General features: G+C 34.9%; 1 protein-coding gene across 5 annotated transcripts in view; it reads right to left on the bottom strand.

Moving 5' to 3' along the window:
- The window catches only part of DMD (dystrophin), a 972,793-nt gene that overhangs the window by 654,544 nt on the left and 292,634 nt on the right, over nucleotides 1–25,615 (bottom strand). For all 5 annotated transcript variants that reach the window (XM_084201221.1, XM_084201219.1, XM_084201223.1 and 2 more), the window contains exons 17-19: nucleotides 16,345–16,468; nucleotides 8,638–8,725; nucleotides 1,200–1,441 (exon numbers count right to left, since the gene is read on the bottom strand). In XM_084201221.1, coding sequence (XP_084057347.1) covers nucleotides 1,200–1,441; nucleotides 8,638–8,725; nucleotides 16,345–16,468 — 454 coding nt within the window. The remainder of the gene's footprint in view (nucleotides 1–1,199; nucleotides 1,442–8,637; nucleotides 8,726–16,344; nucleotides 16,469–25,615) is intronic.

Genomic DNA, 25,615 nt, shown 5'->3' with positions numbered 1-25,615 from the left:
CAGGGCTGACAAGTTAAAGCAGGTTGATAAGAACATTTTCCAAATGGCTCCTACACACTGCCAGGCTGGGGGCACCCACACCTCTCCAGGAAGTCTCTTCAAACACCCTCCCAACTCCAGCCTAAACCTCCCCTGGCACAGCTTTGAACCATTCCCATGCATCCTGTGCCTGGATACCAGGGAGAAGAGATCAGCACCTCTCTCTTCACTGCCCTTTTCAGGAAGCTGTAGAGAGCAATGGGGCTGTGCTGTTATACCTTGTATACACTGTGACATGTGCAACTACAGACTATAAAAGAAATTGGCAAAGTAAGCCAAATGTACAGTTCATAGCAGAGATATTCAAAGAAAAGTTTTCTGCGCAAGAACAGAGATCTCTGTAGGCACAATTCCATCTTGGAAATACCTGAAAATTGAAGTAATGGCATAAATCTCAATTTGGGTTTCATTATTTTCTGGTTGAGAGCTTTTGCAGTCAGAGATTTCCTAAAGTCAAACTTCTACAAGTATATCATGCAATTTATAATGCAATACTACACTTTAATATATTGCTGTTATTCAGTATTTGATTGTAAGCTCTCCACCCACAGAGCTGTCTACAGTAAGAGAGAGAAGCAAATTTCTATGGTGGTACATCAGACAAATAAAAACAATTAGGGAAAATTAGAAGTGAATTGGTGTGACAGCTTTTTGTAAAACTCCTGTGATTCTCTCATATGGTGACAGAAGAATATTCCTCCATTTGACTACACAACCCACACTGAATCAAAACACAGGGTATATAAGAAGTAAAGTGGTAAGCAATGGCAGAATTTTGGACTTGAAGGCAATGTTCAGGCACACATCCTTAACAGAGGTGAAAAGCAACGCTTTCTTAATGAGGAACCAACGACACAAATTTTTACATGAAAAAGAAATACGAAAAAGACTAGAAGCCCACAGTTCCCTCTAACTGTCTAAATATCCTAATACCTAAATATTTGGGGCAGATTTTTAAAGACCCATATCCTGGGTTTTACTGCCTCTTAATTTCTTTACCAATCTTTCCTTTCCTTGAACAAATATTTTCAATAATTACTTTGCAATGCCTAGGAGTCCATTTACCATTTTTATAGTGAAGCATTGAAGGTCATAATCTGTCCAGCTGTTGGAACACCTATGAAGCACAATATCATAAAAAAACTTGAACAATCTCTAACCTTGCATCTTTCTAACTGAGCTTTTACTGTAGCAGGATCTGTTGCTGGTGTGGGTTGTGTTTTCAGCCAGTTTTCTGCAGCAATTGTTGTCTGCTCCAGTTGCTGCAGCTGGGAGTAGAAGTCAATGATGTTATTTTGGTACTCCAGCCATGCCAGTCTTTCACTCAGCAACTGACAGAACTCAATCCAGCGGCTCTTCAGCTGCTCTGAGGCTTGTCTAATGTTGTCAGGATTCAGACCCTCTAGAATAACAAGAGAAGATGCTTAAAGATAAACAAGTTACAAAGAAAAGGAAAAAAAAAAGTAGGATAGTTGAACAATTGAGTTTCTCTATTTGTGAGCTCATAAATCCAGTTAATGATTTATCACCAAATAACAGCTCTGAATCTACAGATGTTACACATTAGTGGGGAATGCATATCAAAAATATTTAAAGTTGCTGCCTGGGTACTTTTGTTGCTATGGGAATGAATTATAAACTGCATTAAAGTACAAGAATGGGAATAAAGCAGAAAGTAGAGATACAATACATAAAGCTAATTAAAACTGCTGTAAGAAATAACCAAATGCCCGACAGCTGGATTTTGAAAACTATGCCTGGACTGAAATTAGATTTTAATGCACAAGACTGTGGCTGGCTTTTCTTCTATAAAAAGACTGATTATAATTAATAGGACCTATAATTCCACAGTTATTTAGAGGTTTCTGGTAATCCAACCCATATAATTTGCATTATATATTATTTAAGGAATATCATAAACACTAAGGAATAAACAAAGTACCAGATCAAATCTCCCTCTAGGCCAGTGCTGAGTGTCCAATAATGACCATAAGGAGACAGTAAGAAGACAGCCAAGAAACCATAGGTGATGCTTCTCTATGGTTATTTCAAAGTGATTGGTTTCTCTGAAGTAGTTTGCCTATTCCTGTCTGTTGTTCAATAATCATGCTTAAAATAAAGTTCATAAAATAAAACTGACTTTAGTTATTGCAGACAAGGTAATTATTTAGAACAATTAAAAGGTAAAAGGAAATTTCTTCACTTTCTGTGAAGAAAGTAAAGCAATACATATGAAAGATGAGAAAATGTGTCTTAACATGATCCACTTAACATGATCACTCCGTAATTTGAACTCAGAATGACTTCAAAATAAAATTAACTTAATCACCTCATTTATTTTTCAATAAGAGTTTAAATGTAGTCCCTAGCATTTTTAAATTGTAATGACATGGCATGGCAATAGGGCCAACATAGATTTCAAAATAAGTAAAATTCTCAAATCACTGAGCAATGCCATACACTTAAGAAAACTTTTAATAACATCATCACATAGTCATACAGTAGCCAACCAGCTAAATAGAAGCTATGCTTTTAACAAAATAAGAAAAAATTAGAGTACTTTTCTTTAAAGCAAGTTTAAAAGCAAATGAGAAAAAAGCCTTCTGTGCTCCACTTCGGCAATCTTTGATACACTACTGAATATGGGTTTCCTGGTTTGCAATCTGCACTCCAAATCTACAGGAAAATTTCTTTATCAGGATTAAAAAATAGTAAAGTTCATGGCAGTTTTGGAAGGTAGTATATAGGAAATAGAGTTCTAATTACAGCTAAATGCTGTAGTAAAAAGTAAAAAAAAAGTACTATAATTTTTTTATAATAAAATATTATAAGGAATTGCTATAATGCATGCTGTATGATAAACCACACTAAATGATAATCGGGGATCATGTCTGCTGTGGAGCATCATAGTGCTCTGGCAAGTCTTGATCTGGATCCAGCTCAGGGCTATTTCATTCAGAGTTGCTTGGAAACAGACTGTGCAGTAACCTGATAGCAGCTCTCTGGATATGCTTTGGCTCTGGGATGGTGCCCCAGCCAAACAAATTGTACAGCATTTCAAAAAGTAAAACTATTGGAAAAATAGAAAGCCCAGCACTACAGGGAGATAATGGGGGGTGGTTGGAGCAGCTCCACATCCACATTATACTCAAAAAAAACAGAAAAGCACCTTTTAAGGACTGATCGAGGGTATAAATTGAACTTTGAAACATGAAGAGGTAAAAAAGGATTTTGACACATCTTAATAAAATCCAAAAGTGATCTTGTCTTCTGTGAGTGTGTGTGTGCATCTGGGGATGTGGTAGCATAACTACATTTTCTAGAAGTTTAATGTCTAATGAGGATGTGAAGAGGCAGAATAAACTTGAATGGCAAAGTACATCTGAATAACAACAATCATAGACAACAAGGCACACAGATACTGACTCTTAACAACAGGAGGAACAAACACATGTAGAGACAATCAGACTTTAACTATGCTGTATTTTAACAATTGTTTCTGTTGTGAGTTGGGTATAAAAATGCTGTAAATTTATAACAGTGAGAAGATTATCTTTGCCATTGTGTTTATTATTATCTCTGAACCTGGAAGACATTGCTTGTGAGTTTGGCAGACTAGATATGAAAAGATCACTTTATTTATTCCTCCTTTCCTTTCTTTTCAGCTGCCACAGTCTCCCAAGTACCCTTAGGCGAGATTATGATTACCAGAAGTGCAGTCAGGGATTCTCCACATATAATAATACTTTTCACTGCAATATTTTCTTCTAGGATTCAGAGAGGACTGATTTCAGATGAAAATCTAGATTCACTAGATCCTCCTTTCTTATTTTGCTCATAGGTCCCTCTTCACATGCCACATTTAAATATGTAAAAATAGCCACTATTACTCATTTTTTCTTTAATTATTTTATTTAACATCTATCTTTTGAGTCTTAATGTGATTCCATAAATACGTAGAGAAAGAAATGCTTTTGCTCTTCATGTTCCTGAAATGGACAGTACAAAACTGGTTTATACAGAGTCATGTTTGATAAAATGTTGCAGAGGTGCACCTTCATAGGCAGATTAACCTACTGTAAGGAAGATAAAATCTCCATAACATGTGATTTTAAAACTTTTGTTTTTCAGTCCATTCAGGTAAATCAAAATTATCTATCAGATGCTAGCACATCATTTCCAGCAAGATGTAATAAAATGGCTGTTACTTGTACTTGAGATCATTTGGACAAGTCTGATCCATTGGGGAAAATAAAGAATTTCATGTGGAATGGAATCAGGGTCACCCAGAGCAGGTGACACAGAAACATTTCCAGGTGGAGTTTGGAATGTCTCCAGAGAGGGAGCCTTCATGACTTCCCTGGGAAGCACTAGGTTCCAGTGCTCTACCACCCCCAAAGAAAAGAAATTCTTGCTCTAGTTGAAGTAAAACTTTCTGAATTTTAACTTATTGCTCATTAATAAAGTCCATTATTCCTTGTCCTATTTGAAACTCTTCTGTGATAACTACTGATTTCTGGACTAACTTAAGCACCTTTACCAAGGCATACCAAAAGTGCACAAGCAGGCAAAGAAACAATATAAAACCCATTTTCTGGCAAAATGTTATTTTATGAATAGTAGATGGTTCATAATCTTTTCATGTTTCACATTCTAAAACCTTCTGGTATAATCATTGTATAAATATACTGTACCCAGAGGAAACAGATCATTATCTGAAGTGCATCCATTAATTTTATTACCTTGTATACTGCACATAATAAATTGTGCCTGAATATTTTTAATTGTGCAGCACCTTACATATAAGTGCTTTGGAATTGCCACTTAATATGAAATATATCTTGTTAAGTGCATCTGTCATTTGCACAGTTCTGTGATAGAATAATGTAATATTATTTGGTTTCCGTAGCTCTCGACTCTTGTGTAACTTACAAGATAATGTATTTCTTCCACAGACTGATGACATTTTGAAATTACATGTTTTATTGCAACAAATTGATTTGTATTCACTTTAATGCTTCCTGTCAAAATTCTCTGATTATTCATTTTGAAGTTCTGTTTATTTTATTCTAAACTACTATAATAGCCAAGTGTCCATTCCAATTGCTAAACTACTCCACTTATGCATCAACAGATTTTTTATTCTATTTTATAATATGATTTAGTAAAGAAGAACAAAACAGATTTATTTTTTTTTCCTAGAAACAATGGTAAACAGAATATGTAAGTTTTCACTGATTGCAATTGTCATTCTTGGAAAGCATGAGCAAGGGGAGGCAGAGCACAGCCCATGAGGGTGGTTGGGTAAAGAAGCATCCACCAAAAACCACCAATGATTTCCCTTGATGGGAAAAGTCCTTCAAATGCCAATGTCCAGCCACCCTGCCTACAAACACAGGAACAGCTGTGCTGTGGGAGAGGGCAGATCTTTCCAGGGTGAAAATACTTCTGCTGACAGTGGTTGACAACATTTAAGGCTAGAAGAATGTCCAGTGTAAATATATTTCCTAAGAATATTTCCCTCTGCCAAGGAACAAATAAATTAAACCCTAAATAAACCAAACCAATTATCTCCAGAATCCTGGTTTTTTAACTTATTCTCTCTCCTACCTATCACAAAAAAAAAAAAAGGCAAGAAAATAAATGTAAATTATTCAGCAATGGAGTTCACCACTATTCTGAACTTGCTCTTATAATTCACCAGAGGTCTTTTTATGCTCTTTGTCAGTTACAATCAGGATCTTGCTTATTAGAAAACAGAAAGAATATTTTAAATATTAAGTAAAGACAGCATATTCAATGCCAGCATAATTTGAATCTTAAGGAATCTAATCATTATCAGTCCAGATCTAATTGACACAGAATAAGTAAAAATTGACAATTCAATTAAAATTGTAATCACTTGACTTCTGAACTGATCTATGGGTTAAATCAGTTTGCCTCGTATGGTCTTTTAATTATAGATTATTCTACAAATGCATGACAATCATCAATTCAATCACTGACTCATTTCCATAAAAAATAACAATGGGAGCATCATCATTTTTGATCTGTAAATTATGGTAGTTAAAAAGGATTTTTTTTTTTTTAATAACATAGTACATCTTCCCTCCACTAGATGTTAAACTGCAGATCTCCCACAAATCCATACAGGCACACTAATTAATTCCAGTTCCTTCCAGTTTTATGGAAAACAGTTCCACCACTGGAACAGGAAGGTATGAAGGAATAGTTAGGCTGCTCCAAAAATGTTATTTTTGAGATTCAGCAAATCTTTCTTCTTGTTCTTAGTTAATACAACAGCCAAAAAAAAAAAAAAAAATTTACAAAAGACATAAACACTATAGAAACTTAGTTGAATTACTGTGGAAAACATAAAGTTGCATAACTCTACTACAGTTAGAAATGAAGTTTTAAAGGTAATATTTTTACTTAACTTTTAGTTCAGTTTCAGTTGAACTCAATTGCAACCATTAACTGCAATTAGATCATAATGATTGGAAGAAAAGGCAAATACAGAGTATGTTGTACACAAAAGTACAATGGCTTTACAATGGCAGTTAACTTCCTTTACCCTCAAGGAGTAATTTTGAGCATCTCACACGATATCCAATTTGCCAGTTCTTTGTTAAAATCACCTCATAGTTCTAACCAACTAATGTTAATTATTTATCCTATTCTCTACTGCTGGCAATTACTGCATTAATTAACCATTCCAAACACTATTCTTTAATTTGCCTTTGCATTAGTGGAGCAGTGTAAAATCTGATAAATACTCAAGGTTTCAAGTCCAGAGGAATTGTTTCTCTTTTCAAAGGGATTGTTTCCTCCCTAAGACCATGACAATAAGAGATCTTCATTTTCACAGCCAATTAATCTGTCAGCCACACTAGAATGTTTTTTCTACCAAGGCTACCACAATATAATGCATGACCAAGACCTCAGAGCAGCTGACAAAGTTGAAGAAGTTGATAAAGTCATGCTGGCTTGGTTAGTCTGCCCTGTGCCATCCACCCAGTTGGAAGATTTGCTTCCTAAAAAAAGAGATGCAATTTGAGAAATGCTGGAAATATTTCCATGCACATCTAGCTACATGTAAAACATTAATAAGGATGGACCAATGGACTGAGGGAGACAAAAGCAGAGTCTTGAGTTAAAACTCCATGGGAATAATTAAGACAGAATTTAATCTATTTGATGCATGACACGGTAGGCACTACAGTGCAGGGTAAACATTATTTAAGATGGTTGTGAGTTCGACAACTAACACCAAAAATAGTCATCACAAAGTATGACCTAATCCAAAGAAACTAAACTGGAATTCTTGAGGTGCAGGTCTGCATTTGTCCAATGGAGGAGTGGGGCATGCCTAAATATGCCCTAGACAGATTCTTCCCAAAATAGGAACCTCAATGGGTCAGCATGCAAATTTCAGATGCTTCCCTAAAATCATGTACAATCAATTCTCCCAGACAGAAAACATAAAAAGACTGAACTTTTTGTATCATCAACCATGGAAAAGTGCCCAAATTATTTCAAACAGGGTGCAGATGTTACCAGACTGCCTTCAGTATATTCACAGAGTGTGGGTAGGGACTCATTGTAGCAATTGTTAGTCATGATAATTAAATACATCCTGTACATTAAATATGGTCACTTTTAAAATATTACACCTTCATACTTAAGAAAATAATTGTAGGATTCCATCAAATTTCTTTACCTTGGCAAGTTAGTACCTCAGACTTAAAGCATTTGACTTCTAGCAATTTAATTATTGGTTATTCGTTATAACAATTTAAGAGAAAATATATGTTCCAAATGTCAGTTCACTCAGCATCTGTATTTCTAGCAATCATATCAGTATGACAGATGTTGGCCCATTTTAATTATTTGATTGCAAGGCAAGATATTCCTTAATATTAAGAACAATGGCATGAGTTAAAGTTTTGCTTTCAGGAACTTTTCCTTGGGTGTTGTTTTTTCCTTATTTAAAAGTTCAAAAGAATAGTGCAATGTATCAATTTCTTTGGGAAAGAAAAAAAAGAGACAAAAATCTTTCACCTATTTTTCTTTGTTCAACAGTTGTATAAACTTTGACAATTATTATATTTGAAAAAACAAATGCCAAAAATTTCTTCCAAATCCCAATAAAATATATTTTCTATGATACAGAACATTACAGAAATATGCATATTACAAAACATACATTGTATATTAAAAATCAGGAAGTATTTTTCCCCAGCTGGTTAAAGTAATGCCTTTGGAGCCAACTCAGATGTGTTAATGTACTTCAAAGCTTACAGAACTCAGAAAATAAGATTACAACTTAAGTCTCTGCACAGAACAGATTGTTAATATACAATTCATTACTGTGAGTTTCTAACACATTTCTCTGCATGGTACTAAAGTGGTAATACTTTTTTTCTCTTCTCTAATTAACAGATTTAACATTCAGAAATAATAAAAGAAATATAAGGCAATATCACTTTACCGTTCCATTTAGACAGTATGTGCTAATATAATTCTTGTGATAAATATGAACCTGTTCGTTGATCAAATCCCTAAGAAGATTATCTAAAGCAACTCCCAAGTAATTACCATTCACCATCTGTTCCACCAGGGCCTCAGCTGATCTGCTGGCATCTTGCAGTTTTCTGTACTTCTCAGGCTTTTCTCGCTGGATGGCCTGCAGCACGACAGGAAGGGTGAGTATTTCAACAGAGGGGTTTCATACAACAAAGTAATTAATCACAGAGATGTCTTCTGATTTCTTGAGACTTTCTAACCCATCATATTGCCCCCCAGTTCTCAATCAAAGAGGCAAGCACCATAAACCACCACCAGGAAGGGAATCAGTCTGAGTCAAATACAAAAACAGAGAGTCAGAACACAACAGAGCTGACAAATGACACATATCAGTATTTCACAGACACATAAAAGACATAGAAATTAGGAGCTATTTGAAGCACAATATTTCAGAAAGAAAATATTCATTTAAATTATATGCCTCATAGAAAAACAGATTTGCCTATTTTCATGGTATAAGCAAAAATTGACCATTCTCACCAAATTACAGGGATTCACAGAATTCTACAGTATCAAACCCATATAAAATTTGATTGCTTATATTATTATTTTGTTTGAAAACAAAAGAACAACTGTAAAATTCATATATGCACATGCAGCAGACACCCACATGCAGCAGACGCCCATATATAGGCTATTAAGAAGAAGAGTTAATTGCAGATTCAATACAGGCTTCTCATTATGTTTTATACTTAATACTCTTGATACACCTTTCTGTACAGAAAAATTGCTCACAAATGTTCAGGCCAGCTAGTAAGGCCTAGTAAAGGCCAGCTGCTAAAATTACAAGATATAGTAGGAATCTAAATTAAAATATCATTTTGGGTCAGTAGACATACTGATGGAAAGCAAACTCATTTTAGATCTGACACCCCATCAATGCTGTCTTATAATTAACACCATGAAGTCACTTCATTGATTTTAAACTACATTAGTTGCATAATTTAGGTGCAGTTTAGAAGCTCAGAGATGCAACAAGGGACTACAGTCAAGTTTGATACCCAAAATAAAACAGACCATATATGTCCCAGAGATCCTGACCAAGACAGGGTCCCAAAAATCAATTCCCTCACTTTTCTGCAGCAGACACACACATACAAGAGGACATGGTCCCCCAAATCCTACATGATGTATAAGGAAACAACACTTGGCCCTGGTTGCAGTTTCCCAGGCTGGCTGATCCCACTGGGCTTCCCCATCACCCTGTTAACTTCCACAGCAAAGTTAGATGCTGCATGACTTCAAAAAGTCTCCTTAAACTGAAAAGAAACCTCATGTAGGTGTCTAAGAATGAATTTAGTAAAAGGACTTTATACACATAAATTGGGAAATACTATCTTTCAAATAGATTGTTGCACCCACATAGAATGGATATAAACACCTTTGAAGAAACTCTCTTAAAATAACTTTTAAAATGTGCTGTTTAAAACGTCTTCAGTTTAACAAGAAGCAGCTCCCTGGAAGACACTGCAAGTGAGGAGAATCAAAAACTTGGAAGAGAATTTTTCAATTAAATTAATGAGTTTCCTTAGCCTACTTATAACTGCTATCCATTTGTGCATGCAGAAATGGTTAAACAACAGGCTTCCTAACAATATCAAAGATTCTTTTCAACACTGTGACTAAAACAATTTTGGATAAATGAAATATAAAAAGAAAATATATTTAGAGAATAATAAAATAGTTTGCATTTTAGAAACATATTTTACTATATAACTAAATTACCAATGAAATATTATGAAATTTAATTCCACTAAGTTACAGATGACTGTATGAATTATCTCTCATTTTTGTAGGTCAATAAAATCTTGCACAATTACCCAGAACAATTTAAATATTTTCCAAATTTAAAAAGCAAATTAACTCTCTGCAGAGTTCCAAAAATCTCTTACAGAATCTTAATTAATACTACTCTTTCTATAGTGCTAGGTATAATTAACATGAGAATAACTACTGAGAACTCAAAGGAATCATTAAAACACTAAAACATACTGAAAATAATTCTACTCCGTCTGTAACACCAGGTGTGTAATTATCATGTGTATAACTGTAGTGAGAAGAAAAAAAACATTTAAAAAAAAAACCCAAAACCACTTCATAAAATATGCTAAAACTTATCTTTTAAAATATAAAAATGATAAGACATAAAAGCTTGTGGAAGTCAACTCTTCCCTGCCCAGCATGTGCCATGTGCGCAGGAGAACGTGGAGGAATGTCCACCTCCCTCCTGGAAGATTCAAGTTCCCAGGTCCTGGCAGAAAATATAAGCACTATGTATAGACTACTTAAATAAACATATCAAACTTTCTGCCATTTTTCCACATTAATATTTATGTAGCTGGCATATATTATGCAAATGAAGGTCTAGCACTGCTTACAAGAGGACAAACACATACAGGAAGCACAGTGACAAAAAAAGGAGGAGAAGCTGAACTCTTGGCTCCTCCTGCAAAGACAAATGATGTGGCCTGGGGAGAAAGGAGAACATTCACACTAGTTACTCAAAACCATGAGCACATCCCTGCCATCACTTGCCAAACCTGCAAATCGTGTCTGGGGTTTTTAAGAACCTCAGAAGAAGTATTTTCATAACCCAGGATCAAGTGCTTAGAAATGAATGGAGCAGTCCCGGAAACACCTCTCATTTATCTCTTCGGCTGCTTTCTTAATTTTTTCCATTACTGAAGGGGACCATACTCTTGACCCAAGTTCATTTATGTCACAAGCAGAATGGGATCATTTTGAAGGGATTTGTGAAGTTTTGAAACTTAAATTCTGTATAATAATATTATACAGAATGATATAATAATAATAATATAATTCCTATTCTGTGTAATAGACACTTTTTGACAACAGTGGCTAAGCCACTTCAAAATATTTCCAAATATATAACCTCCCTTCTTTTTTTCACTCTTTTTGCCTTCTGTAAAAGATTTTTCAGAAAAAAAGAGACCAATATTAGAGGGAAAGGTTAACTTTACGGACTTTTGTCCAAGTAGAGATTAATTATCTTCTGGACTACTTTGCAACAGACAATGCAAATGCATTATAGCTCAGTTTTAATTGATTGAAAAACATTATAAATTCATCTTTAGCTAAATGCTAGCCAAAGGTGAAGGGGCTATTTTTAAAAATCTAAATATTTTATTTGACCTTGAGATTTTAGTTGGCAGTTAATGACTTCATAAACTAGAAAATACTGATGGCTGGAGAAATTTGGATATTATTCATATATTAAATCAGCATCTTTCTTTGAGAGCTCTGTGAAAGGATGCAGGGGAGCACTCCCTGACCTCCTGTGGTGGTGACCCATCACCCCTGAGGGCAGAGAGGCAACATTATCATCACCACCTCTGACAGTGATTCAGCTCTCAAATACCCATGCCTAACAAAGCATGCCTGGAAAAGGTCACTAAAACAAAACAAACATATGAGAATGGGACTTCTGAGAATGCCAAGAGAACAAATTTAATTGTCTAGGATATCTGACATTTTCCCTTACATCTGTTCCTTGTGTTTATCTTTGATTCAGAATTTCTAGGTGCTTCATCTTCTTGGGTAACCAAAACTACTTTCAAGGATTTTTATTTCCAGTTTCTTGTTGGATAGTCTCAAATCCAATTTACTAAGTAGAATTTACTACCTGAAATTGTGGAGGTTTTTTGCACCTGAATCTTTATGTATTTCAACTCGCAATACTGAAAGCTCATTTTAGCTTAAGAAAAACATGGAAGTCCTGAGTCATTCTTAGGTCTGACTTTAGTAAAATACACTAACTGTAGAATATTTCTGCTGGGATGCAGTATAACAATATTTACTACATTCATGTTTGGATGTCTGCGTTATTTAGGAGTACGGCTGTTCAACAAATTCCTTCTATTCTTATGGCTTTGCAGTCCCCCTGCCCAGCTAAGGTAAATATCTTTCTCCTGTATCAGGGAAGGGATATCAATACTTTTCTTCTCCCCAGACATAGGAATGGACTTTTTGCACATATCTAATTTATTCAAGCTACAAAATACATCTGCCAAAGGCTAATTTCCTGCCAGGATCTGAAGAGCAGCTGCCTTAGCAAACAGAATCACTGCATTTCATACAGTCTGCTCTTGGCTCTGTCTCCCCCAGGACTCCTCTGAGCTGGGATGGGAGCAAGCTTTTTCACTTTATGAATCACCAATGATGGCAAAAGAGATTTCCTTGTGGACTTCATTTCCGACATCTCTGTCCCTCTATCAAGCAGCAGATGTACTTCTACTCCATCTTATGGATGGGACCCCTCATCCATGAAAAATGATGGGCAGGAGCAAGCTGCCACAAGAAAAAACAACCCTGAAACTAGTAACTGTCCCTAAAAGAGCAGCAGAAAAGAGAGTCATCACAAAAAGGCTCTAGGAATCAGCCCTGACTACAGTAGGGAATAAAGGACAGTTTTGGCATCAGCCAACCACAGGTGTTCTGTGCTTGACCCATTTACATTTTCATATGGGCAAAAATCCCTAAATGATAAAGTAAGGGCAAGATGGGACTTGTGCACACGAGTGTAGATGGTCACATGCATGCATGTACAACACTGGGGTATCACTGGGGATGTCAGTGCATGTCCTGGTTTTGACTGGGCTACAGTGATTTTCTTCTCAATAGATGGGACAGTGCTGTGTTTTGGATTCCTTATTAAAATAATACTGATAACATTCATGTTTTGGGTTTTCTAAGTTGTGTCTATCCTAAGTCAATAAGTCTTTTTTTGGTGTGTCTCATCCTCTGCCAGTGATACATCAAAAAAAAAAAAAAAGCTGGGTGAGAACACAGCCAAGGCAGGTGACCCAAACCCTGCCTAGGGAATATTCCTCACCATAGAACAATGTGCTCAGTGTATAAACTGGAAGTTACCTGGAAGGGGCTTATTTGGGTTCAGGGACAGGGTCTAGCCTTGGTCAGCAGGTGGTGAGCAATTGCATTGTGCTTCAGTTGCTTGTTGTTTGCTGTTTTCTTTCTATTATCTGAATTATTATTTGCTATCTTTATTATATTTTCCTTTCTTTTATTCATCTATTTTTATCTGAACCTACAAGTTTTACTTTTGGTTCTCACCATTCCACTGGGATGGGTCGGGGGATATGAGCAGGTGGGGTGGTTAGCTGCCCGCTGGGCTTAGAGCACAACAGAACAATAAAATCTATTTCAATTATCTCTCACATATGTTTTCCTTTCTGAAGTTCATTCTTTTTTTATATGCCTTCTACAAGTTTACTAGAAATTATATAATATGTTAAAACACATACTATCTTGTTTTCCATTGATTTGAGGTACATTTTGAGAGAACTAATAACTAAAAGTGTTAACAAGCAGCAATGAAACTGTTCAAATCAATGAACTGAAAAGTACTTTCTGCTTTCTCTCTCATTTAATTGATTGAGACAGAGATAAGTCAGGTCAGGACAAGTTTTAAGACCTGGCATTTATAAAAATTTGATATTTTTCTTTACTTTGTAAAAAAGTGTTTTCAAAGACTTACACTGACTGAAAATGATCAACACACAATCCATGTAGCACTTTTCAAGTGTCACCTTTCAGAGTTCTCACTCTCAAATTAATACATGAAATAGAATGTTTTCTCCTTTAGAGCAACTAGAAACTTCTAAATGGAACTTGATTTTCTCTATAAAATTTGTATTTTAAAAGCAGTGACACTCTGTGAAATGATAACGGGTCTTGGTCCTTAAAAATACTTACAATGCTAATGAAGGATACATATCAATTTTTCTTGTATCTATTTAGAATTACTGGTTTGTTTCAGACCTCTCTTGATACAAAACTGATCTTTTCTGCACAATTTTACTGAAACAAAAAACCATTTGTTTATTAACAATTTCTTTACTAAATTTCCAAGGAGATAAAAGGAACATCTGGAATATCTTCTGCAATCTTCACTGTCTTGAGTTCAAACTTTAAATGCTCATGCGCTGGTCAAATTCCAAGCATCCCTCTCCAGTACTATGTGTGCCTTGACCAGCGGAAATGAGACCTGGATAAATGTGGTAGGCAGTGTCCTCCCAGCCTCAGTATTCTTCCTCAGGTCCAGCAAAGGCAAGGCAAGAGCTACTGGAATTCCAGTGGGGACCAAAGGAGGTCTGTGCTTCACCCACCTCCACCCCTTCAGCTGCAGCAATCACCATCTCCTCAAAAGCAAAGGAAGGAAAAAAGGAGGAAGGGGAACCATGGCTCCTGGATCCTTTAATGCTCTTATAAAGTCTTAGACAATATGAGGTAGAGCCAATGGGAAACCTGACAGTGTGGGTAGCCTGAGTATCTGGCTAATCTGTAGGTCAAAATGAGCTAATTTATTCCTTGAAACAAATATGTTCCTCAAAATGTGAATATATGAAGGGGAGATAAGTATTTTGTTTCTTTTTTTCTATTTCTTTTAAAATTTGGATTGGAGCACTTGGAAAACTTACTATTTTTAATTATTACATATCATCGTATTAGATTAATATTATGAACTCATATGGAAGTATGTGAACCCCTCAAATACTTCCATATGAGTTAATACAACCCTGTGCATTTGATCCAGTCTGCATATATTTATGTGTATTTCTCATAACATGGAGTTGTGGCATGAAATAATTCAAGATTTTCCATTTGAATGCATAATTTCTAGCACTCATGAAAATACAAAAACTAAAATTTTTGCAAGAAACTTGAAATTTAACATGGAATTGAAAAATGTAAATTTGCAGTCACAAAATTCCATGTTACTTAATTTTATCATAGCTGATTCATGACAGAAAAGCAGAAAATGAGAAAAACCATCATCAAATCTAAATTCAATACAGTAACTTTGTTCCATCTCTTTGTGCTCCAGGAGTTTGTATTAACATGGGTTTTAATGGAGTTCCATAATATATTATGCTACTATCCAAGTTAACTATAAAAACCAGCCCTTTCTCATCTTAGAAAAAAAGGGCATTTTTCCATTGATCTACAAAAATTAAATAGGGAAGAAAATTGGTAACAGTTTAGTTTTCAAGGACTAAATTCAGTAATTCAGTCTATGACACACAGACACACAAACATAGCTACTTCTTAAGCACTGCAGAACCATTCACTTTGTCAGGAAAGAACAGTTTTTGGTCCTAATATGGTACTACAATAGAGTAAAAAAAAAAAATCAAAAGCAAAAAAAGCCCTGTGGAAACTGGTGATTGTCATATATATTTTACAGCTTTGTAAAGGAAATAGATATAAATTTTCTTTAGCATCCACTCCAGTGACACTTTTCATATTCTTCTGTTTATGCATGTATAATGTCAAATTAAGCTGCTAGTATAGAATGGAGTTGATATTTAAGTAATAACTTAATATAGCTTTATAACTTTACATATATATATATAAATTGACACATACATATACCTATATATATTTTTATCTATATATATTTTGGAATAACTTTACCTAAGACTGTCATGGATCTACAATACCTTAATTAAATATGAATATGTATGAGCAAAACCGACAACAAAAATCTATGTGTTCAGACAGCCTGTGTAGTAATTTTGGTGCCAAAACCTGAAACTCACAGAAACAGTGAACACTTCTAAATTTATCTTTGACAATCAATGCTTGTCAGTCTACATCTGAAATCCTTTAAACTTGGACTCTGAAAGCACTTTGACGAGTAAATACGGACTAACAGACACACACACTAGTTTCCCTTACATTGACTCTCTCTCTGAGGTCTGAGAGGTTCCCTTCTTTCCTGAAGATGGCAAACTCAGGGCTCTGCAGCACTGCCTCGGAGCGGGTCATCCAGCTGTGCAGCTCCGTGGTGTCCGAGTCAAACCTGAGAGACAGAAAAGGGCAACAGGGCTTTCAACTCCCACAGCTCCTGAAAACAGCACTGGCAGCAAACATGGTTGTTTGAACAAGGGAATAAACAGCAATTTCTATCAGCAAAATACAGTTTTAAACTCCCATATCTCATCAGAGAGTTCATAAAACTATTCACTCTAAAATTTAGAAACACAGAAATACTTTTTCATTTTTAAGACCCAATTTGACAGCCGAACAGATGAAATAATTTTCATGGTAAGAATTCTAATTTTTCAAGCTAATGTCTTCTGAGGATTTGAAACAAATGTCCGTCACTGCCACAAGTCCCATTTTCTGAGCTGAGGATGTAAGGCCTATCAGTCTGACCAAATGCAGCCTTCAAACCTCTGAGGTCACTGTCCCAGCTTGTGATGGTGAAATTATGAAGGAAATTTGAGCATAACATTTGATGAAAGAAGCATTTTCTGATTAACTCAAATTTGTTGTAGAATGTAATCACTAATCACCAAGTGTAATTTTCCACAGTTAAAGCTTTCAAACCAAAATTAAGATCCCCAACTCTCTGCACTTAATTTATAACTTCTTATTTTATAATTTCTTATTCCACAGCCCTCTTTACTATATTCTGGATTCATTCATCAACTCCTTTAAAACTGATCTCAACTTGTGTTAACAACTATTCAGGTAATGTCTCAAAATGCAGATATTTAAATTACTAACGTCTAGAAATATCAAATTGTGATTCAGGATCTACTGTAGTTTTAAAACAAGAAGCTTCAGACAATATTTGTTGTCAGTTATGCCACACTCTCTGCTTGATTGCATTTCTTTATTGCACTGTAAGTTCTAATATTTATATCCCTTTTGCAGCTGACTTTTATTCTGCAGCAATATGGTGAACACAATAGAGCAGAAAGACCTGGGGGGAAAAAAATAACAAGCTGTATCTTTCCGTTTGCTTTGTGACTATAGGTTGGATCATTTGCATACAACAGAAAATCTACTGAAAACAGTAGCCTGAACAACAATTATACCCATGGAGGAATTAATTGTTTTATAAAAATACGCCTCATTTATACAAGGATTTATACTTCTAAAATACAAGGATGTAAGGCAAAACCAGGTGCTACATAAATCTACATATGCTGAATTGAAAAATGAATACAAGAAAGTATTCCATGCTTGACTTAATATTTATACTTCCTTTTTTTCCTTCTCCACTGCAATTTTTTGTATTTATAAATAATGAAAGCAAAAGAAAAATAATTGCAAACTGCCTTAATCTTATTTAAATATTCTGCATTCAATTATAAACTCTTAGGAATAATTCTGATTAAAAATTTCTTTTCAATATTAACTGAATACTCATTCAAGGAGAAAAAAAATTGTGACTTTGAAGCAATGGAAGGTGGAGAAATCTTCAGTTTTAAAAAGAACTATAAATTCTAAGGCAAAAGACAAAATAAAATTCCCAGATAGTTCAAGGAATGTCTGTGCTGTTCTAATCCCTGAATACAAACTCCGCAGTCAGTTGAGAGCTTCCTCCTTCAGCTTTATTTCTGATCATTAAATCAACTGCAATTCTTGAAATAAAATGTTATCCTTTGTTCTACAAATAATAACTGCATATTTGATGATTACAAAACACCAGACATCTTATAGCTATGAAGTTTACCAGCCCCTGACTGCTAAAGTTCCTTGACTGCAGGTAAAATTGTATGAGTTCTGGAATTTATTCCATTCTGAAGCTGCAGGCATGTAGAATCAGTGAATCCAACTCTCTGAAAAATAGCCTGGTGTTACCCTGGTACAGGATGGAAATTGACAAAAGAATGTTTATCAGTGATCAATTCGTCAAGAAAAAGGATTTAGCCCTTGCCTTTGCAACACCTGGAAGAGGAATGGGAGCATTTAGGATAGTTTTGACAGTGAAACAAAATAATTAGGAACACATCTCATGGCCCAGAGAGCCATCAGATGGCGGCAAGTATTAGACATAGATCTTTAAGGCCCCTTCCAACTGAAAGCATTCTATAATATGATATGATTCTCTGATATGACAAAGCTGGTCTCATATAACAGATTGCTCTGCCACTTGCAGTTTCTTCTGGAGATAAATATAATTTCAGAGACAAAGCCTCCTGTTCAAAAAAGAGGGCAAAAGAGTGGGGGGCAGAAAAGAATTAAAAATACATAAAAGTTAAGTCCAAGTAGCTTTTCGCAGTACATAAATATCTTTAAGATAAAGACATCTTACCCAGTGAGACAAAAAAATAACTCTGTCATGTTCACCTTGTGCAAAAGGAGGAAACACTGGTAGGAATGGCATTTAATCATTCTACTTTAGTGATTGGATACTTCCTTTCTGAGCACAGCTGCAGTTAGAAATTATATTAGCTCTATATTGATATCAAAGTATAAATAGAGTCTTTAAGTCTCCTAGGGACAAGAATAATATAGACATAAAGTAGTGCAAGACTGTCTTTTTGTTCTAACAAACTTTGGTTTAGGTAGAATTTGTAAAAATAGATCAATGGAAGATCCTAAACCAAAAACCACTTGAGAAATTATTCTTAACTACTTTAATTTAACATGTACATTGTCATGCTCCCCACCTAAAAATTCCATTTGAATCAGAGGATTTATTCTTCATGCAGCAGTTACACTTTTGTTTTTCACTTAGTCTTTGCTTCTGCTGTTCCACAAGAGAAATACTATTTTTACTGGTCCCACAGCCCTCTCTTTACATGCCAGCATGTCCACTGAGTTCAAATAGAGATCTGCTTTTATTGTAAAATATAAACAAATTAACTCTTGTTACTTAGTGATTTCCTTAAGTTTTTTTATTAGATAGGTGACTTCTGGTAGGACAAGAGTATCAGACTCTGGCGGGTATTTGGGTTGTAAATTCCACAAAGAGAAAGAGAAAAACATGATGCAATTCAGCTGTGAAATGTCTACAAGGTAAGGTTGATCATGTATTTAAGAGAGAAAAGCAAAGTCAGAAAAAGGAGTCAATTTTGAACAAATACATCGTGATTTCTAGTAAGAAAGTTTGGAATGGGAATATGAAGGTGGCATATGGCTTGGGATGATCAAGAAAATCGATTTGTGGAGAAATTTTCATGAAAATATGACTGGCATAGATTAAAAATATGAAAATGTTTTTAAATATGTTTTGAGTAAATAGATATACAAGCAAATTCAATGCTAAACAAGTTCACATAGGAACACGAGGCGTGAAGCATCTTCCTGTCATGTGGCCATCATGGTACATAATCGTATCTCTAAACGGAAGGATTTTCATCTTTAAACTACATTACAAGGCTACTGCTATCATGGACAGACTACTGGTTTCAGTAGTTTATCCTTTTAACAGAAAGAAATTGCTTGACAATTTCCTTTGTTAATTTGTTTCCTTCTCCCCAAACAAAAGTCACACTGGGCCTGTCACCACTGTGAATCTTGGGCAGACATGAAACCATTTGCCTACATATTGAGTTGGCAGGAAATAATACCACTTTGATCCAAGAATCACTTCACTGAATTATTTCAATTCCATGTCTGGACTGAAATCCCCAGCTCACCAGAGTCTTTCTCAGCTTGTAGCTCTTCACTGCCTAGAACATATCAAAGAACAACTTTACAGCACACGGTGCCCATTGGAAGAATTATTCTGATCTAATTCTGCTGTATTCCTTCCTCCTCTGTATTTGTAGTTGATGAGCCATTACTTGATAAATAGAGTTGTTCTTATCTTCTAATTCAACTGCCAATTTATCCAAACAATTTTTTTACCTTATAGTTTAGGTTTCAATTTTAGGTGTCAATTTTATTTCCTTTTGGAATGACATTTTGACCCTCCCTCTACATTTGTGATACTATTAAGTTTAGCCTCATCAACATTATGACCAGTGCACATCTGTAATGCATAAAAGGCATGAAAAGAAATAGCAAATCAATCCAGAGTGTGTATCTCCAACAGAAACTCCACTAGAACCATCAGGTACAGAGCCAATCAATACTCTGTTAATATTGCAGGTAATTTCAGGTGCTAAATGTGAAGAATATAAATTCTGTTTATTTGCCATTAATCCATTTCTCACCTCACAAAAACTATAAAGGATAAATGCTGACTAAGCATTAAGTGCCCATGTATACAAACCTCAACATACTCACGCTTCTTATCCTCCAAATGAAATTTTTTATTAATTATTTCCCCTTTAAGCAACAGAAAACTATTCTGTTTTGTCTTAGTCACCTTTTCCTTTCCTCTGGAATTGCCTACAGACTTAATGAAATCAAAAACAACCAGGAAAATTGACATGACTTTCTTCTCTTTGAATGTACTACCTATCATTAGATAACATTACCAGAGCACAAGTTGCACTTCTGTAAGACAATAAAGGTCAAACAACCCAATGGAAGGCTGTAGAAGTGCTAAAAAATCACCATTGAGTCCTGACTAACATAATTAATTGCACAGAAATGGGATCTATGAAACAATATCTATCAAAAAGATCATTAAAAAGTCCCTATATGTTTTCCTTTAATATTTTTTTCCTTAAAAATCCAAACTTTTGCAAATAACAAAGGATTGAAACACAAAATATAATAATTTTCAAAAGAGTGAGGGCTTCTCTTTTTTCAAAAAGTTCATTTAACAGCTGTTAAATGATAAAAACACTAGATGGAGCAACTATACTGTTTTAACACACCTTGCTCTTCAGAGGACATCGAGTCTCTTTCAAATCTTCAGATTAACATTATACTAATAATAATGTTATGACATTGGAAACCTTAGGAAACATGTAAAAAGCTATTTAACAAATTGCAAAGAAAGGCATCTTTGGTTGTTATTGAAGCATATTAGTATTACAAATATGTTTAAATTAAATATTAACCAATTCTTATTTGTCTGCTATTTAAAAGCTTAGCATGAACAGAGTAGTTTTCAGATTTTTTAATGATATGCAACTGACCTGTTTTTCCCAGAATATGTAAATACCATGAAAAAAAAATGTTATCTTGCATCCCTTTCTCCCATTTACAGGTTTTTTAAATGCTATAACCTCAGCTGAGTTGCATTTATCTCTAGTCCTAATGCCTAATACATTCTTTTCAAGACCTTATTATACAGCTCCAAGTATTTTATCTTTCTCAGTTTCCATTTTATTCCTGTGGGAAAAGGAGCTTTTCTTTGACTAGTAACAGAACTTAACTCACCTAAGTTATTCTGACATTTTGATGCATTCGTCCTGAAGCAGTTTGAGATTTTGGGGGGGGAGAATGGAGGGGGAAGAAATTAAAAAAAAAATTAATTAATCTGTTTTTTATCTCTGCTTCCCTCCACTTATGGCAAAAACTTGCTTTAAGAGGAAAAAAAAAAAAAATCAGCAGCTCCCATGGATTTGTGCCACAGTAAATAAGAGCAATGGAAATGTGACATTCAGTCCTGTGGATGTTATTGGTCTACAAGTCAAATTGCTTCTTATTAATTTATTCAGTTTAAATTGAGATTTTTATACTTCCAACCCTGATATAACACTTGGCATTCTAGAAAGTTTGATGCTTCAATCTTAGCCATCCCTTTCTTTTTCTGCTTGGCTTAGTAACTGGAGGCCATGCTCCTAGTACACTAATACAATATTCACTGAGTAGCCAAGCTATTCTTCCTTCCTATAGAATCCAGTATCTCTAAAATATATAATTCACAGAGAAGATAATCTGAAGCAGAAGTATTTCCAAACCTCTGGCAATGGGGCCTAATGAATTTATTTCAGGCATAGTTCTTTTACAGAAACAACACGGACTAAAGTCTGAGAACAGAGGAAAGAAGCTGGCAAAACCTGGGAGCATCGTTCACCACCTCAAAAAATTCTCAAGCCCCAGTGTGGTTTTCCCTTCCAGGCCTAAAAACACCAAGCAACAGCATGCAGTGTGTTCTATTGTGACTGCAGAAAGCAACCAACACAGTCTGGTGTTTCACCTTTGGAAGGTCCTCACAAGCCTTCAGTAATTGCAAAGGCTTTTTTATCAAGCCAAAACTAAAGAGTACACAAGTACATCAAGTATTAGTCATTAAGTGCTCAGGGAAAATTTTGGTTGCAATTGCACACAATATAGAATGATGTAGGAGAGGTAGGTTGAGAACCCCCATTCTTTAATTTTTTTTTTTTTTTAATCAAAAGGCATGCAGCACTATGGGCTTTGTTTATCCTTGAGTGCAGCTACAATTGAGTACAAACAAAAAAAACCCTGAGAGATCTTGCAGCCAACAATGCACCCAGAAAATAAATTACTGGGTGTTTGGGAATACAGTACTTGTTCTCCTATCAAACAAAAACATTGATCCAAAAGGTGTCTAGTCACCAGTGATATTTTAACCAAGAATATTTTAACTGAGCACCCAAATTTTTAGATGAGCTTTCTTCTTCCATTATTATGCTAATATCTAGTATAAATTTATATTTTCCTGCCTTTGAGAGAAACAACAGCACTCTATAAAGTGTGTTCATTTCCAAGGCTGCATTTTTACAGATTCTTTTAAAAAAAGTCACAAAACCAGTTATTCTAAACTGAAACTTCTTCCCCAGAGTTTACTCTCAAAGTGTTTCTCCAAAGCCATTTATTGACTGCTCGTCCCACTGGAGATCACCTGCTTGGACTTTCTAGAGACTAAAAGTACATAAATTGTGGGGTTTGCTGTTTTCTCTGTTCAGTTAGAAATGCCAAAAAGATTTTCTGAATGGAGAAACACTGCATTCAGATAATATAACCATCATTCATCCTGCTGCACAGCTGTGGACATTTCCAACATCTACTTTGCACATTCCTAAAATGTAGGTCCACTCACAGGTATAACAGTCACAGTGGACTAGTTCCCATGTGCTGGTGCAAATCCATTGTTAAAACAAAACTAGTAATTTTGGCACACAAAACAATAATTAGAGCATGTTTTAAAATGTATGTGTATTAATAAAATAACTCCCTTTTTCCTCGTGAAAGTCAGATTTCACTCCTAGCAGATCAAAATAAAAGTCTAACCTGAGCAGAAACTAAAAGAATCTGATTTTAAATATCTAAAAGGAACTACCACTTATTCCAATACCTGAAGTCATCCCAGGCCAAGACTGAGAACTACAGATTGTTCCATCTTAACTCTTATCCAAAAGTTAAACAGAAATTAGATGGTGAATGCACATATTTTAGATGGCATTGAAACAAATCAAAAACCCTTGAAACCTAGTATGCACGGTAAAAAATTATTAACACCCTGTAAATTTGGTAGCAGACCTACCAGTAATATATCTTAAAGCAATCCTAGTCTTAAAGTTGATAATACATCCTATTTTCTGTACAAGGATCAATCAGGTTTCTATATAAACTTGTTAGTTGGAGTTCTTTAGACAGACATCAGCTAAAGCACTGTCATAACACATAATTATCAGTTTCTATAAACCAAGGTAGTTTGGAACAAAAACAGTTCCCATAATCCAGCTAATTCCTGCCCTCAGGCAGTCTCCTTGCATGATGAGTATCAAGTCTGTATTCTGCTGTACCCTGCCAAGTTTACTTTCAGTATTAAGGCAAATTAAACGAATATGAGCAAGAAGGAAAATATATGCTAACAGCAAATATGTAGAAGTTGAAAAAGGAACTTCTATGCCAATTGGTCTCCAGTTTGATAATAGTGCATACAGCAACAATTTTCTTGAAGAATTAAAAAAAAAGAGTTAAAAAAAAAAAATCATCCTACTTCATTTAGTTTTAACTACAATAATGCTTTCTTTTATAACAGTAGTCTTGCACTTTGCTTCCTTATGAAGTAAGATCATTCCTAAAACTTTCAGTTCAGGAAAAAAAAAAAGGTAAAAAGTTTTAAAATACCAATTATTTAAATACTTTGAAATTGCAGGGAAAATTTCATTCTTAATTTTTCAATTGCAAAATAAAGCAGGTCACTATTTTCATGATAGGCACCATGCTACAGTAAAGGTTTACTATCATATATAAGCCAACAGGGCCTCAATCCTGTTTCACATTTTTGCACATTACTACTGAAACATTAACAGGGGTGTTAAGGCTTATAATTCCTGATAAGCAACAACACTGCCATCTAAAAAAATTCCTTTCACAAACTCAGGCATTATGAGTCTGCTGACAGTCATTGCACTGCATCATTTTGAGTGCTTGGAAATATATTAGCAAAATACAACTCAGCTACCATTTAATGGTAATCTAGGATGTGGGAAAAAACAGATTCCAAATGAGGACTTTGGAGATAGAATCAATTCATTGAAATTTAGCTCACAAACTTGTTTAGACCAAGCACTTTCCATGGAAATAGTTATCCAATTTAACAAAAAGGGGGGGGAGAATTACTCTACTTACATCACATATACAGCATTCCTATATACTGATGCTGAGCTAGAAACCTAACTTTTAGAGAGGTTAAACACAGGTACAATGTCTAAATATAAAAAACACCTATTTTTCCAATAACATAACATCTTCAATTAAAAATAAGTCAGATTTCTCCTATTCTTTCTATATTTCATTCTTCTTAATTAGTGAAACACTGTTCTACAAGAAAATAGTTGTCCTGGTAAACACATTGAACTAAACAAAGATATTGTATATAGAAATGAGAATGAAACTGAATGCAGTTTCCCATTCTTTTCAGTCTTCGAATCTATTACCTTGGAATTCATGCTTATCAGAATATCAAAAAACATTTCCAAAATAAACATTACAATGAACGTTTGAAATCTACCTTCTTAGTACCTCATTTAGAAACTTAGTGTTTGAGCCAATTCTGCTTGAACACATCAGACTTTTTTCTCCTGACTTTAACCAGTGTTCAGCATCAGTATAAAATCCCTTGCCACATGCACTTGGGTTACACATGAAAAAAATCTGAAAGTAATAATAATGCATGTTTCACAAAATATTAACTGCCTCTGGAGAACTGCTATTTTACTCCTGACCCATACGCCCAGAAGAATACAATGAACTTTAGAAAAAAGGCAATATCTCCATTACTAGTATTTAAACTGCAATAAAATTCTGAAAGAATACAAAAATCTTAGAATTAATTTGGAATGCTTCTTGTCCATCATTTTTCAAGACCCTAGCCAAGTGGGATGCCCACGAT

The sequence above is a fragment of the Fringilla coelebs genome, assembly GCF_963513975.1.
Source record: "Fringilla coelebs genome assembly, chromosome: 2".
Lineage (NCBI taxonomy): Eukaryota > Metazoa > Chordata > Aves > Passeriformes > Fringillidae > Fringilla > Fringilla coelebs.
This window is presented reverse-complemented; position numbering and strand designations above follow the sequence as displayed.